Source organism: Panthera onca, chromosome B3, assembly GCF_046562875.1.
Source record: "Panthera onca isolate mPanOnc1 chromosome B3, mPanOnc1 haplotype 2, whole genome shotgun sequence".
Taxonomy (NCBI): Eukaryota; Metazoa; Chordata; class Mammalia; order Carnivora; family Felidae; genus Panthera; species Panthera onca.
Window position 1 is genome coordinate 105,825,130 of NC_138344.1, and position 14,667 is coordinate 105,839,796.

The 14,667-nt window shown below is 37.1% G+C and overlaps 1 protein-coding gene across 1 annotated transcript in view; it reads right to left on the reverse strand.

Moving 5' to 3' along the window:
* CCDC175 (coiled-coil domain containing 175) overlaps positions 1-14,667 on the reverse strand; it is a 76,477-nt gene that overhangs the window by 43,051 nt on the left and 18,759 nt on the right. Inside the window, exons 7-10 of the mRNA XM_078448193.2 lie at positions 12,267-12,376; positions 8,385-8,466; positions 4,436-4,572; positions 1,647-1,757 (exon numbers count right to left, since the gene is read on the reverse strand). Coding sequence (XP_078304319.1) covers positions 1,647-1,757; positions 4,436-4,572; positions 8,385-8,466; positions 12,267-12,376 — 440 coding nt within the window. The remainder of the gene's footprint in view (positions 1-1,646; positions 1,758-4,435; positions 4,573-8,384; positions 8,467-12,266; positions 12,377-14,667) is intronic.

A 14,667-nucleotide genomic window follows, 5' to 3' on the forward strand; every position in this document is an offset into this window, starting at 1 on the left:
TTACATACAACATCCAGTGCTCATCCCGACAAGTGCCCTCCTCAATGCCCATCACCCATTTTCCCCTCCCTCTCCACCTCCCCATCCGCCCTTAGTTTGTTCTCTGTATTTAAGAGTCTCTTGTGGGTTTGCCTCCCTCCCTCTCTGTTTGTAACTATTTTTTTCCTTTTTTTCTTTTTCTTTTCCACTTCACCCTTCCCTGGAACTCTAAGGTTCTTCACAATGTGCCCCGATCTCATTGATATTATTTATTTATGTATTTAGTTTAATCCACAAAGTAGTTGAACTAGAGTGAAATAACAACATTAAAAGTACTAAATGAAAACCAGTATTGGGTCACAAATTTGGCTCTGAGCTTCCTGGTGATGGGAACCACGATGGCACAATACTTGATTATAGAATCTGCGTTATTCGTGTGGAAAACAAAACCCCTAACTCAACCCGATTCTATTTTCCCACTCTTTCACAGGGAAGGGCTCATAGTTTCCTTTCTGAAACCAACATGAGAAACAGATGTTTAAATATGTTGTTCAACAGTGTAAGGACAAGCAACCTGCACATCCTGCTGTGTTCTAGATTTCTGTTGACAGGAGTCAAATTTCATCTCCACTTGTCTTAGTTCTGTAAGTTAGTTTCTCCACTGCCCTACACTCAAGTCATAAAATATATTCAAATTATAAAAATAAAAAATATGCACCCCCGCTATAATCTCGTAATTCAACTTTTAGGACGTTATTATAAAGAAATAGTTGTATACATGGATATATGTTAAAGGAGGTTAATTTGAAAAATGCTTATAGTAGAGAAAACACAAAAGCCAAAGCATCAGTAGGGTGCTTGTTAAATAAAACATAGCATATTCAGTGAAAGGAATATTAAGCAGCTAAAGAAAGACTGAAGAATGAGGTCCCATATATACATGAATTTTGCCTCCTTCTGAAATAGTTTTAAAATCAACAGATAAGTGTAAAAATTAATACAAAGAATTCCCATATACCTTTCACCAATTTCTCCAAATGTTACCTTTTATCACACTTGTTTTATCATTTTCCCCGATATATTTTTCCAGCTTTTTATGGAGATATAGTTGAAATATAATATTGTGTAAGTTACCCAGATACAATTTTAAGTGGATAAATTACAGTTCTAGAAAAGTACAATCCTATTTTTGGGTGTATGTACACACTCCTATTATAGAAAGCATGCATAGCAAACTGTTAACAGTGTGGGGAGACAGAGACTAGGGTCACTTTTATGCTTCTAAGCCACATTTCTACATTTGAATTTTAAAATCACATCAGGCATTACTTAATCAGAAAAATTAAAATTAAAAATTAAAGTGATTTAGAATGGCAGAAATGAACACCATAGGGGGTCAGTGTTGTGATAATGTTCAGGCACATTCTTGTTCCTAGACTCCTGATGGGTCCATTTCTCATGTCCAGCAGCTTGTCCAGAACTCAGGACCTGTCTACCCTTTCAATGGTAGATTCAATGATAATGACCCTTCTATACTGTAAAACAGAGACAGTGAATTATAAACCTCCTTTTCTATAGGATATCAGAAACTGATAGATCTATGGTTACCATATATTAAAACAAATGCAAAAAAGAATGATTAAATGTTTCAAGGGCAACAAACATACTGATGAAGTTCCTGGAGCGTGACAAGTCCTTCCTCCATATTTTTGATGTCTACTTTTCTTTGCGATAGGAAGTTTTCTTTCCGACTAATAAATGCCATTTGTTTCTGATTCCTACCATGAAAAAACCAGAGTTAGCACATGTTGAAAGGTGAAATCGTCTTTTTTAACTCCTCAGCATGAGGGGACATTGCAATCACAAATAAGAATGTAGAATGTAGGCTGCCAAGTTTGGTTCATCAACTATTTACTGAACAAATTAGGAAAATAGAAACAAAGTCTTTTTGCTAGTGGTGGTGAAATCTAAACTCATGAAAATTCCTAAGCCGTGGAGAGAGCATGAACTGCTATAGTCACCATAAAACCACAAGAACAGTTCTGTCCCTAGCACTCTGTCCCTCTGAGCAGGGGTGTCTCTTTTAATATATTTATCAATTCTACCATGTTCTTTTGTGAAAGGTGAAGGGGTCAGTTAGACCAACTTTAAATACTGGCTTTGCCTCTTTCTAGCAGTGTGACCCTGAAGGAAACTTCACCTGGAGATGAGCCTCAGTATCTCCATCCATAAAATAGGGATCATAATACCTATCTCAACAGCTATAAGGATTAAATGAGCTATAAAGTGCTCAATCCAGTGTGTGGGACTCATGAGGCACTTTGTAAAAAGTGGTTATATTTTGTCTCCAATTTGCAGAGAGAATAATAGGAAGTACACAGTTTTGTTCAATTTCAGTTTTTTCCAGACATTGATAGGGGCATTCCTGTAACAGAAAGTGCTTTAAATAAGCGTCTCGTCTTCTTCAAAACTTCTATGGACTGAACTGTGTTCAGTCCCTGAAATTTGTGTGTTGAAGCCCTAACACGCAATGTGATGGTATTGGAAGGTGAGGCTTTTGTGAAGTGATGAGGTCACCTGATTAGATGAATTCATGACGAAGAGGCTCCTTGTAAGAAGAGACACCAGGAAGTTTGTTTTCTCCCTATTTCTACCATGTAAAAACACAGCAAGAAGGCAGCCTTGTGCAAGCCAGGAAAAAGGGCTTCTCACCATAACCCAACCATGCTGGCACCCTGATATTGGATCTCCATTCTCTGGAACTGTGAGAAATAAATTTCCGTTGTTTAAACCACCCAGTCTATGGTGCTTAGTCATGGCAGCCCAAGCTGAAGACAAAAACCAATAACAATAGTAAATGTTTTAGTGTTACAATGATTTGTCATCAGCACATTATCAGTTCTACCATGCTATTTTATGAAAGGTGAAGGGGTCAGTCAGACCAGCTTTAAATACTGGCTTTACCTCTTTCTAGCAGTGTGACCTTGAAGGAAACTTTACCTGTAGATGAGTACTGATTAACTCAGTACTGATCTGGGGAAATTTTTTGCTGAAAAAAACTACTGAAAGCAGATTCTTGGTAGGTTATTCAGTTGAATGAGATACAATCATTGTAACTACTCTCTGCAGCTCACATGCTGCAATGACCATAAACTCAGTTTCACCTAAGTGTGCTTGGACACTGTAATTACACTTCTGTGTGATCTAACTTTGTCTGTAGTAATGGATCATTACTTATAGAATTCATGCTTGCAAGATGTTATTCTGTATTTGTTAAGAAAATATTGGTGAATGCCCAGTATCTGCTAAGCAATGTACAAGGTCCTGGGGATGTAGCACTGAGTAAATACCCTGATCTGTTCATAGTTCAGTGGAAACAAGAGATTTATAGACTACTTATGACAATGTAGTGACTGATGAAAAGGAATGGCATCAGAGGGATGTTTCAGAAGGATCATTCTGGTGGAAGGAAGGTGAACAACTTAAGGGTGGTAAAGCAGAAAGTGGGGAGAACTTTGGAGGGACAAGCCAGTGCAAAGAAGCTGAAAGAGGTGACAAGAATGGAGTTGGAGAGAAGAATGGGATATATTTGAGAAATATCCGGGAGGTGGAATTGACAAGCCTTGGTACTTGAATGGAGTCCAACGGGTAGTAAAAGATAGGAATTTCCTTGAATAATTTCCCAGTCTCTGCATTAGGGGATTGTGTCAATGACCAAACCCTTCACAGAGTTAGGGAAGAGAAGGCAGAGCCAGTTTCTGATGAAGGTAGATCTCACAGTTTCTCTAAACAGTCTCATGGAGTAAAAGCAGGATTATTTTTTCAAGAATCTGATGTAGAAGTAAATATAATGCCCATGGTGTTTATGGATTTGATCTAACCCATATGAGGAAAGCATTACTCAGTGCATATACAGGCAGATGAGGAGTGTGTTTAGTTTTAGGTAAATATTTTAAAACTAGGATGAACTTAAGTAGAGAGTCACCATTTTTTTTTTACTGTAAATTTTTTACAATGTTTTTTTTTAATATATGAAATTTATTGTCAAATTGGTTCCCATACAACACCCAGTGCTCATCCCAAAAGATGCCCTCTTCAATGCCCATCACCTACCCTCCCCTCCCTCCCACCCCCCATCAACCCTCTGTTTGTTCTCAGTTTTTAAGAGTCTCTTGTGCTTTGGCTCTCTCCCACTCTAACCTCTTTTTTTTTTTTTTCCTTCCCCTCCCCCATGGGTTTCTGTTAAGTTTCTCAGGATCCACATAAGAGTGAAACCATATGGTATCTGTCTTTCTCTGTATGGCTTATTTCACTTAGCATCACACTCTCCAGTCCCATCCATGTTGCTACAAAGGGCCATATTTCATTTTTTAGAGAGTCACCATTTTGATGCCAAGGAAAGCACCCCATAACCATAACATGTTGATTCATGTACAGATCATGGATAGAAACATACTCATTATAAGTGTTCTGTTTCTGTATAAAAACTTTCTCCTCCTCACTTAAGACAATCTTATATTGTCTGGTAAGAGTATGTAATTTCTCCCGTAGATCTTTGCTCTCTAAATGATTTTTGTGTAGTTTTTCAGCCATCTAGGAAAAAAAAAAAGCAATTAGAGGACACATTTCCTTTGATGGGAGTCAGTCATGTGGCAACTCTAGAGCACTGGGTATGTTACTTAGCATACAATAACTATGCCATAAATGTTGAGTGATTTAATTCTATATCAAATATGCAGTTATATATTTTGGGGCCTCTCCTATAAATTATGACAAAAGTATAGAAAGGTAGTAGACACTGATGCAAAAACCACAGAGTAAATCATTCATATTGAAATAAGCATTGAGGTTAATAAACTGAGATCATTCAACAGGATCCATAAGTCCTTTTCCCAGAAGATAAATTACACTAGGGAAAAGAAAATGTAACACCAATAGAAGCTCTTGCTCAAAACCTCTTTGATGAGATACTAGGTCTGCTTCTTGTTAAATATTTCTATTCAAGGACAAAACTAACGTTTATTAGGGAACTTTGTATTCAAGAAGTTTGTGTTTAAAATGTCTCTATTGAGTTGCTTCAAAAGAGGTAAGAAAGTTATGTTTAGTAGGAGTGATGGGCTGAGTAGTTCACAATAACCTTTTGGCTGAGTATTACTAGAATAGCTGGATGAAAAAATATCTTAGAAGTGTTGAAGAACTAACAAGATAATGACTAATTCTACAAGAAATCAAGAATCCAGAGTAGAGGGCACCGGGGTGGCTTAGTTGGTTAAGCATCTGAATCTTGATTTTGGCTCGGGTCATGATTCCACAGTCATCGGATCGAGTCCTGCATTATTGGGCTCTGTGATGGGTGTAAAGCTTTCTTAGGATTCTCTCTCCTTGTTCCTCTTCCCCTCCCCTGCTCTCTCTCTCTCTCTCAAAAAAAAAAAAAAAAAAAAAAAATCCAGAGTAGTAAATCTAGCACTGAAAACTCCTTTTACCCTAAGGACATTGATTGATAGGAAAGAAACCACTTGGAAATGGAATTTTAGTTCTCTTACCTGACAATAGGGACAAAAATCAACAGAGTTCATCCAGGTATTGAGTTTGATAAATCTTCTACCACTTTAACCTGTGGTCTCAAAAAGCTTCATGCTCTGGAGAAGGGTAAACTGGAAGCTAATAAGCCATGGCCCAGCCTAATTTTGATCACCAGGGAACTTAAGGGTGCATTAAAGTGGTTTGGGACTGGTAATACCCCAGCCATCTGACGGAAGTGAATTAAAGTCTGTTCCTGGAAAAGATATGATCATCCTAAGCTTCAAATTGTTTTTACAAACTTCCCCCCCCCCCCCCAAATACAATGTCTGGTATACAGTTTTCTACTAGGAACAGAAGGAAATAAGACAGCATGAAAAAAAAATTGGCAGAAGCAAAAGACTACAGAAACAAACCTATAAAAACATCAGATAGTGAGTGGAATTAGGTACTGAACTATACAAATATTGTGTTTACTATAATCAAAGAAATGTTCGACATACTTGAAAATTATGGCAAAGAATTGAAATAGACAATGCAGATTTGAAAATTACCAATTTAAAAAATTCAATAACCAAAATTAACAGCTGAAATAAGACCATCCTGCCCAGAATACAGCAGGAGGAGACAAAAGATAGAAAACACGAAAGAGAGGGTAAAAAAATATAGAGGATGTGTTTATTAGCACAAATAATTGTATACACACACGTGCATACATATATATACAATTGGAGTCTCAGACAAAGAGGAAAGGGAATGAAATATGTGAGCAGATAACGGCTAAGAATTTTGCAGAACTTGCAAAATACAGCAATTTACAGATTTAAGCAGCCCAATAAATCCCAAAGCAGGAGAAATAAAAAGAAAATGTGGACATATGATAGTGAAAGTGAATAAGTCAAAGGGAACAAAGAAGACCTAAAGTAAATGAGGTACACCACTTTCATGGATTGGAAGCCTTGATATTGTAAGAATGTGACATTCTCCCCAAACTGATCTATAGATATAATGCAACCCCAGTCCAAATGCAAACAGGTTTTTTTGGCAGGACTTGACAGACTGACAGAAATTCAAAGGGCCAAGAACAGTGAAAGCAATCTTGAAGAACAAAGTGGAAGGATTTATACTGCTAACTATAAAGGCTTATGTTAAAAGCTGCTAATTAAGAAAGTCTGGTTTTAATGTGAGGGGAGACAAGCCCAAAGGAACACAATAGAGAGTCCACAGATCTACACACATATTTACAATGTATTTATGATCTGCCGTTGATTTATGACAAACTTACCATTACAGTATAGTGCAGGAAAAGATGTTCTTTTCATTAAATGGTGCTAGATAATCTTATGGAAAAATATGAACCTTGACCACCATCTCACAGCATGCGCACACACACACACCCACACACACACACACACACACACAGATTCCAGATGGCTTGTAGTCCTAAATGCAAAAGGGCAAACAATAAATCTTCTAGAAGATCATGAAATAGTATCTTCATGACAAAGGACATAAAAACCAAAAAGGAAAAGATTGATAAACTGTACTTCATTGCAACTAATAAATTATACCCATCAAAAGATATGTATGTACATAAGGATTGTACATTTATAGCGTGTGTACTGTTCTGTGTGTAATATCTTATAATAAAAAAATTAAAATAAAGTTACAATAGAATTTCATCACTGAACTTGTCTCCTACACCTCATGAGAATTAAGATTGGCTGCCACCGAGAGTCCAGTGGAAATAGTAAATGGGTCAGAGCCCTGATCCCTTTGAAGCAGTCACTGACTTGAACTCATGGAATTTGGCTGACGGCTACGGATTAAAGCGAAACCCCTTTGCATTTGCCCTTTGAGCAAGTAAGCCATGCCAGTGTAGGGGTCCTGGATTTTCCAGACAGTTGGGGGCCTGCAAACTACAGAGCTATCATCTGAAGCCTGCCTGGCAGCTTCAGGAAATAAACGGAAAGGAAAAAGGAATCCTTTGCCCAGAGAATGAAAGACAACTTTAAAAACCAACCAACTGACCACCCAGCCAACCTACCAACCTTGTCTAGTTTCTGTCTTTCAGAATCTTCACAACTAAAGAATCAGAGTAGGTCTAACCTGGAGGGAAGCTGTCCCTAAGGCCATTAGCTCATAACCAAATGGAAAGAATGTAATCGGTTCAAATCATTCTTATGGAAGAGACCCACCGTGTACTGTTTTATATTCTATTTGTCACGCAATAATATATTATGAGCTATTACTTAATCAAGGCTCTTTTGTTGGACTTTAATTGTATCTTCCCCCTAATTTTTCAATTATTATAAGGAATGCTTTACTGAATACCTTGTGGATAAATTTTGGTTTATACCCGTAATTAAGTACTTATGATATTTCTTTTAACCAAAATTTAAAATGTCTAGAGAATTCTCCTGGATGCTAATCTGACTCAAATATTTCACTACTTACTAAGCACAGTATGGGTTGCTAGACTTTACAGGTACCACACAACAGCAAGAGGGTCTCATTTTTTTCTAAATAATTCGGATGAAAAATACCCATTGATCTGGATATTTCTAATGTATTATAACCATAACCACATGAAAAGTTACCAAAGATTCACTTTCATATAGACAACATTTGCTCTTTCATATATTTAAAATATTTGGGGAGGGAATAAAAATCTTTAAATCAATTACTGCAAACGATCATGATTATTATATTATATTATATATATAATACATAATATATATTATAATATATATTATTATATTATCATTATTATATCATGAAAAAATCTACTTTTGGAAAATTTCACATTTCTCAAATATATTTAAAATATTAACTAAAAATAAAAACTAATAATAATCTAAAAGGCGTAATTTCCATCTTCCTACCTGCTTTATCTTCTGCAAAATTTCATCTTTTTCAACACTAGATGAATCTTCCAGTTTTTCCTTGTTATTCATAAAAAAATGCCTATGATCAAAGGAAGCCAAACAGATTCATATAAGGGCATGTTTTCCAGTAAAGCCACATTTATTTATGACTCCAGAAACTTCCAGTCCCCATCTTCCTATACAACATATTTATGGGTATATTCACGAAACTAAGCAAAAAAATTTTTTACTCGTTTGATGAATTAATACTTCCTTTATTTATTAAGAAGTAATTATTAAACACTTGTCCTCTGCAGGTATTATAGGTACTAGAGATACAGCACAGGTGAAGTCCCTGCCCTCATGGAAATTACACTCTAGTGAAGTAGAATATAAGCAAGTTATCAAAATAACAATAATAACAATTATTATTATTATTTCAGATAGTGTTAAGTGCTTTAAAGAACACAAAGTAGGGTGAAGGACAGAGAAATCCTGAGAGTGAGGGTATTATTGTAGATGGGTGGTAATGGAAGGCTTCTTGAGATGATCTGTGAAAGACCTGAATGATGAAAAGGAGCCAGATAGGTGAAGATCTGAAGAAAGAGCTTTTCGTGTAGAAGGAACAGTCAGTGATAATATCTTGAGGCAAGAACAAGTTTTGGGTATTTGGTGAAGAGACAATTATGAGAAAGTTGGAGAGGCAGACAGAGACTAGATCACGTAGGGTCTCAAGGACAAAGGAGAAGTTCAGATATCATTGTGAAGGGAACCAGGGGAGAATTTAAGCAGAGGAGAGACATGAACTGATTTACATCTTGTAAAGATGACTGTGGCTACTTAGTGGAGAAAGACAGCAATACAGGAAGACAGACTATGTAGAAGGCTACAGCAGTGGTCAAGAAGAGAAAAGAGTGGTTCAGACTAAAGTTGAAGTGGTGGAAGTAGTGAGAAATAGTTGGATCTGCCTTTGGATTTGGCTGGAGGTGTGGTTGGGGTTAGGGTTAGGTAGTGAGGAAAACAGGATTGATGCATGATTCCTAGGTTTTTGGCTAGAGTAACCAGGTAAATGGCGATATGGAAGACTGACGGAAGAGCTGTTTCAAGGAGGTGGGAAATTAAGAGTTCTGTTTAGGACGTGCTATATTTGAGATATCTAACAGATATCCTTCAAACGGAGAGGTCAAATATGCTGGCGAGGTCAAATATGCATTTAGAACTCTGTGCTGGATATTTAATCTGCGAGTCATTGGGGTACAGAAGGTATATAACACCATAAGACTGGATCAAATCATGTATGGAGAGTATGAATAGAGAAGGGCTGAGAACTCCAAAATTTAGAGCCAGAGAGAAGAACTGGAACAAATAAAGGGCCCTAAAAAGGGGCAGTTTAGTGCGTGACATAAGAAAATATGATGTTTGGGAGGCCAAGGGAAGAAAGTATTTCAAGAAGGTGGAAATGTGTCAAATTCCATTAAGAATTCAAGAACTTTAAGGAATAGGCTCAATCATTAACGTTTGGCAGTACAGGTCATTGGTAATCAGGAAAATCTTGAAGTCATTTCAACCCTTCTAAAAAAGCATCTATAATTTTCATAGCCTTCACTGCAATGGTAAGTGTATACTCAGGGTCACAAATTGGATACCATTTATATACAACATTTAGTTTCCAACTTCCTGTGTGCTGAAAACTAGCTGAATGGTGAAGAAAGACCATACTCGGTTAGAAATGTAGGCACAGGATTTGCCTTTATTATGCAAACACATCATGCTGGACATCAATAATAATAATGAATAAGGTTTAAACTATCAATGCTTCCTGTGGACTTGTGGAGCATTTATGTTCTCTCAACTGTCCACACACAGAATTTTAACTCATGTTTGAGTGATTTGTTTTTCCTCAATATTTGGACCTCAAAACATGTAACAAGCTTGGAAATTAAAGACTTTATGGGGGAAAAATAAAGTTTATTGATTAATAGGAAGATGAGTTTGTGCAAATTATTTTAGTTTATTGTATAATTTATTCTTAAAGAATCTTATGGACTATTATAAAACAACACTGTTTGACTCTTCAAATCCACCAACCAAGATTTAGGTGCCTTTTCTCACTTCCATAAATTGAGTAAATGAACTAAAGGAGAAAACAGAAAGAACGTAAGAATTTTCTTTTAATTTGCTTGGTAGTAAAGAAAAAAGGTATAGTTTTATTAGTAACAGAGGGGGTAACTGAAATCTTCAATCACCAAATTAACCAAATGCACTTTTCCTCACAGAGATTCCATATGAATGAAAACTCTTGAAAAGCTGGGATAAAAAAAAAAAAATGATGAACCATTAAAAGTAGAAGATCAATGAATCCCCATTTCATTCTTGAATGTATATTTAAAACAAATTAGCTAACATGAAGACTACTTATCAATAAAACTTCATCAGTATAGCAAGTTTTTAAATCATAACTCCTAGAAATAACTGAAGACCTGATCTGTATCTTCCTCTATGATTATTTGCCTAGTTTTTCTTCAAAATATGCATGAACTAAAACTATTGAATCACTTTCAAAGAAAAAGATTTTTTTGTTCTGAGTTTTAGTTGCAGTATGACTCGAGCTTTTATACTTCTTTTTAAAAAATTATTTATTTTTTTTTAATTTTTTTTTTTAACGTTTATTTATTTTTGAGACAGAGAGAGACAGAGCATGAATGGGGGAGGGGCAGAGAGAGAGGGAGACACAGAATCTGAAGCAGGCTCCAGGCTCTGAGCCATCAGCCCAGAGCCCGACGCGGGGCTCGAACTCACGGACCGCAAGATCGTGACCCAGCTGAAGTCGGACGCTTAACTGACTGAGCCACCCAGGCGCCCCAAAAATTATTTATTTTTAAGTAAACTCTTTGCCCAACATGGACTCAAACTCACAACCCCAAGATCAAGAGTCACAGGCTCCACTGACTGAACCAGCCAGGCACCCCAGGATTTTATATTTTTAAATCTGGTACTGAGTGCAAAGATTATTGCCTATTTTATGGCCTGATGATGGTAGAATAGCACTATACTGTTGGCAACCGCTGTTTTAGAAAACATATAAATCACAAAACATTTAATCCTACATAGAAATAAGCTATATTATAATGAGATTACACATGGGAAGTTACTTGCCTTTTGGGGAACCTACTAAGTCCAAAATTTGTCTTTTAAACTGCCAGCAGAATCTAGGGGAAGGCCTGGAAGCCATATTTGTACTACAAGACCCCACTCTTCCTGGTCAGAGCTGAGCCAAACACCTTCTGATGGGAAAAATCTGGGAATTCTCCTGGGAGAAGTCTGTGGGCCAATCTCTAAAGATAGATGGACCTGTGACAGGTAACCTTTGATGGTTTGGAATGGCCATGTTTAGCCATGGGCTCCCCAAGGAGAGAACATGGTATGTAGATAGAGAATGAAACATGGTTCCCAAAAGGAAGCAGAGACTGTTCCTTGGGATGGACAGATTTCCTTAAGTTTATGGTTCTAGTCCCATGGGTTTTGCCCTGAAATATCCTTGTATTTTTTTCAATAAGTTCTGTAAGTCCCCCTTGACTAAGAACCACAACTATCATAGCAAGGGTAGGTGAACCTACAGGAGGTTCCACTAATGCCTTCCCCTGGGGGCATATTTGTTTGTAGGGAATCAGGAACTAAAGTGGGGACAATTCATACAGGATTGTATCCTCCTCAATTTTTTCTCTTGATCATGTGGAAGACTGGTTAATTTCCAAACAAAGAGGTGGTTTTATAAAGCTGACAATTGCAAATTTTAGTAAATTAAGAGAATATAGTTCTCAATCTAATATTAAAAAAAATTTTTAATGAAAAAATATAACATCTAGAAATGTTTTAGTAAAAATAAAGCATTGAACTTACATTTTATCCTCCAGGATCTTACAGGATTTCTTCATTTCTTCAACCTCTTGTTCCCAATGCCTTATTGATTCTTGTAGTTGTGCTATCTCTAAATTGTGATCACTAAGAACCTATTGATAATTCAATAAAATTATGGTATTCAATTGTCACCAAATGATTCATGGAAGTGTTCAATTCATTAAATATTCATGTATCACTTATTCAACTTTTACATTGGGGGTACCTTTAGCTAAGATAAAAAGCAATCATTAAAATTATTCACAGAACAAACTTGGACAGAAATAATTCTGAAATCATCATAAAAAACCCTACAATTTTGGAGAGAGAGCAACCAAATATAGCAACAAGAATATGAAAACTATAAAAACAACTTTTAAGACATGAATTCATTTTGGCTACCTTTTAAAATAAGTCTAAACAAATCTGTATTTTCATAATCATTTTCAAAATATTCCAGGACATTAGAATGAGTATTATTTAAAAAAAAAAAAAAAGTAAAAACAAATTACCTTAACTGACAAATATGCTCAGGTTAAGAGAAGTTTTCTTAATATTAATCAGTATTTTGGAAATGTAACAGCTGGTGCTGTGGTAAAATATTAACATCATTTAAAAGAATGAAGTATGAATAGAGAAAACTCCAAGTGGCACATGTGTTAACAATGCAGTTTTGGAATAAAGAAAGGGGGAGGCAAACAAATTAGAGCCTTGGGTCTGCACTTCAGCTGTGAGGGAGAAATGGAAGGGAGAGAAAGTTCATCAAATTCCACTGCTCCCTGGCATGGAGTCACCACAGGCAGATTAATGGCATCTAACCCTGCACATCAATGTGGAGTCAGAGAAACACCGGTGGGGAACACAGGTGTTCTCATTCCTACTAGACAGGTACACGAAAGCTCCCCTCAACTCTTTCTTTCTCTGAAGCACCCATATGACTCAACTTCTGGGCAATAACTAGTTTCAGAGTTAACAAGGGTCTGAAGTCAAACATGAGCACAATGTCTAAAGGACTGTGACCGATCATGAGGATTAGTGGCTGTGTGCTGAAGGCCCATTTAGGCCCCTCATCGGTCACCTCTCGCCTTCAGTCCCCCCTGCCCTGGGCATGTAGGCCACCTCAAGAATCACACACCATTATTCTTTTCTGGCAACATCACCTCAGCTTGACCGGGCTGCGGAGTCATCTAAAATGAAGACACCCCTGGAAGATTAACCTGGAATTTCCTGTTGTCTCAGTCCACAGCCAAACCCTGTTTTCTAATCGTGGATGGTGAGAGTAACAACCCCAATAACCACCTTTACCAAATACAAAGCACTCAGCTAAAAGTCTTATGGGCATGACCTCACTTGAGCTTCTAGCCCTTTGAAGTAGGCAGTATTATCACCCCATTTTATAGGTGCGGAAACTTCAGGTTGATAGAGTTAAAAATTTGAACCCCAGGTCTCTGTGACACTCAAGTTTGTGCTTTAAACACTATTCTCCTGCAGTAAAGTGGAGTTAGGGTGGGCATGTTGTCTTCTGGGAGGTGGCGATGATGCTGGAGGTGAGTTTATCCTTGCCATCTTCTAGTCTTGCATAATTTGTCTTAGAGATCTTTGGAGCACAGGTGAAGGAATATATACTGTGTCTTCCCAAGCTGGGTTGATGGAGTACCTGACTCATGACCTATGAGACCCAAACAAAGGCAGGAGCTTGGGCCTGCAGATAAAGTCTACCTGATATAACCCTTCTGTTCTCCTTTGAATCTAGCCTCACTCATGCTTGCTTACTATACAGATACTTGAAAAACAGATAATGATTATTTATCTATCTACTGATTTATTTATTGCACCTGCATGCAAGAGTGGGGGAGAGGCAGAAGGGGGGAGAGAGACTCCTAAGAAGCCTCCACGCCCAGCATGCAGCCTAATGACCTGGACCCAATCCCACGACCCTGGGATCGTGACCTATGCCAAAATCAAGATTTGGAGGCTTAACTGACTGAGCTACCCAGGCACCCGAATGATCTTAAATATACATACTGGGGAGAAATTTTGATTCTACTAATATTCTGTAATTGGATATCATAATAGACACACTGTAACTAAGATGATCCGAATGATCAGAACCACTCTATAAAAAGTATAAGGGAAGTAGCGGAGTATTCTGATGAGAAGTGTGATGTTTCTGGTAAGAAATGTGATGACTGTTGCCCCATATAGTTTTACATGTAATTCTCAATACAGATAGGAGAAATACACCAAAGACTCGTTAATTCAACTAATTGCAATAGAAGATTAGCAGGCATTTCTGTTTTAATTAACACAGAAGGGGTATTATCATTACCCTCTTCCATTAGAACCATCTGAATAAGCTTCAGTTTTCTTATCTTTAAAATAAGGATAATCCTCACAAAACATT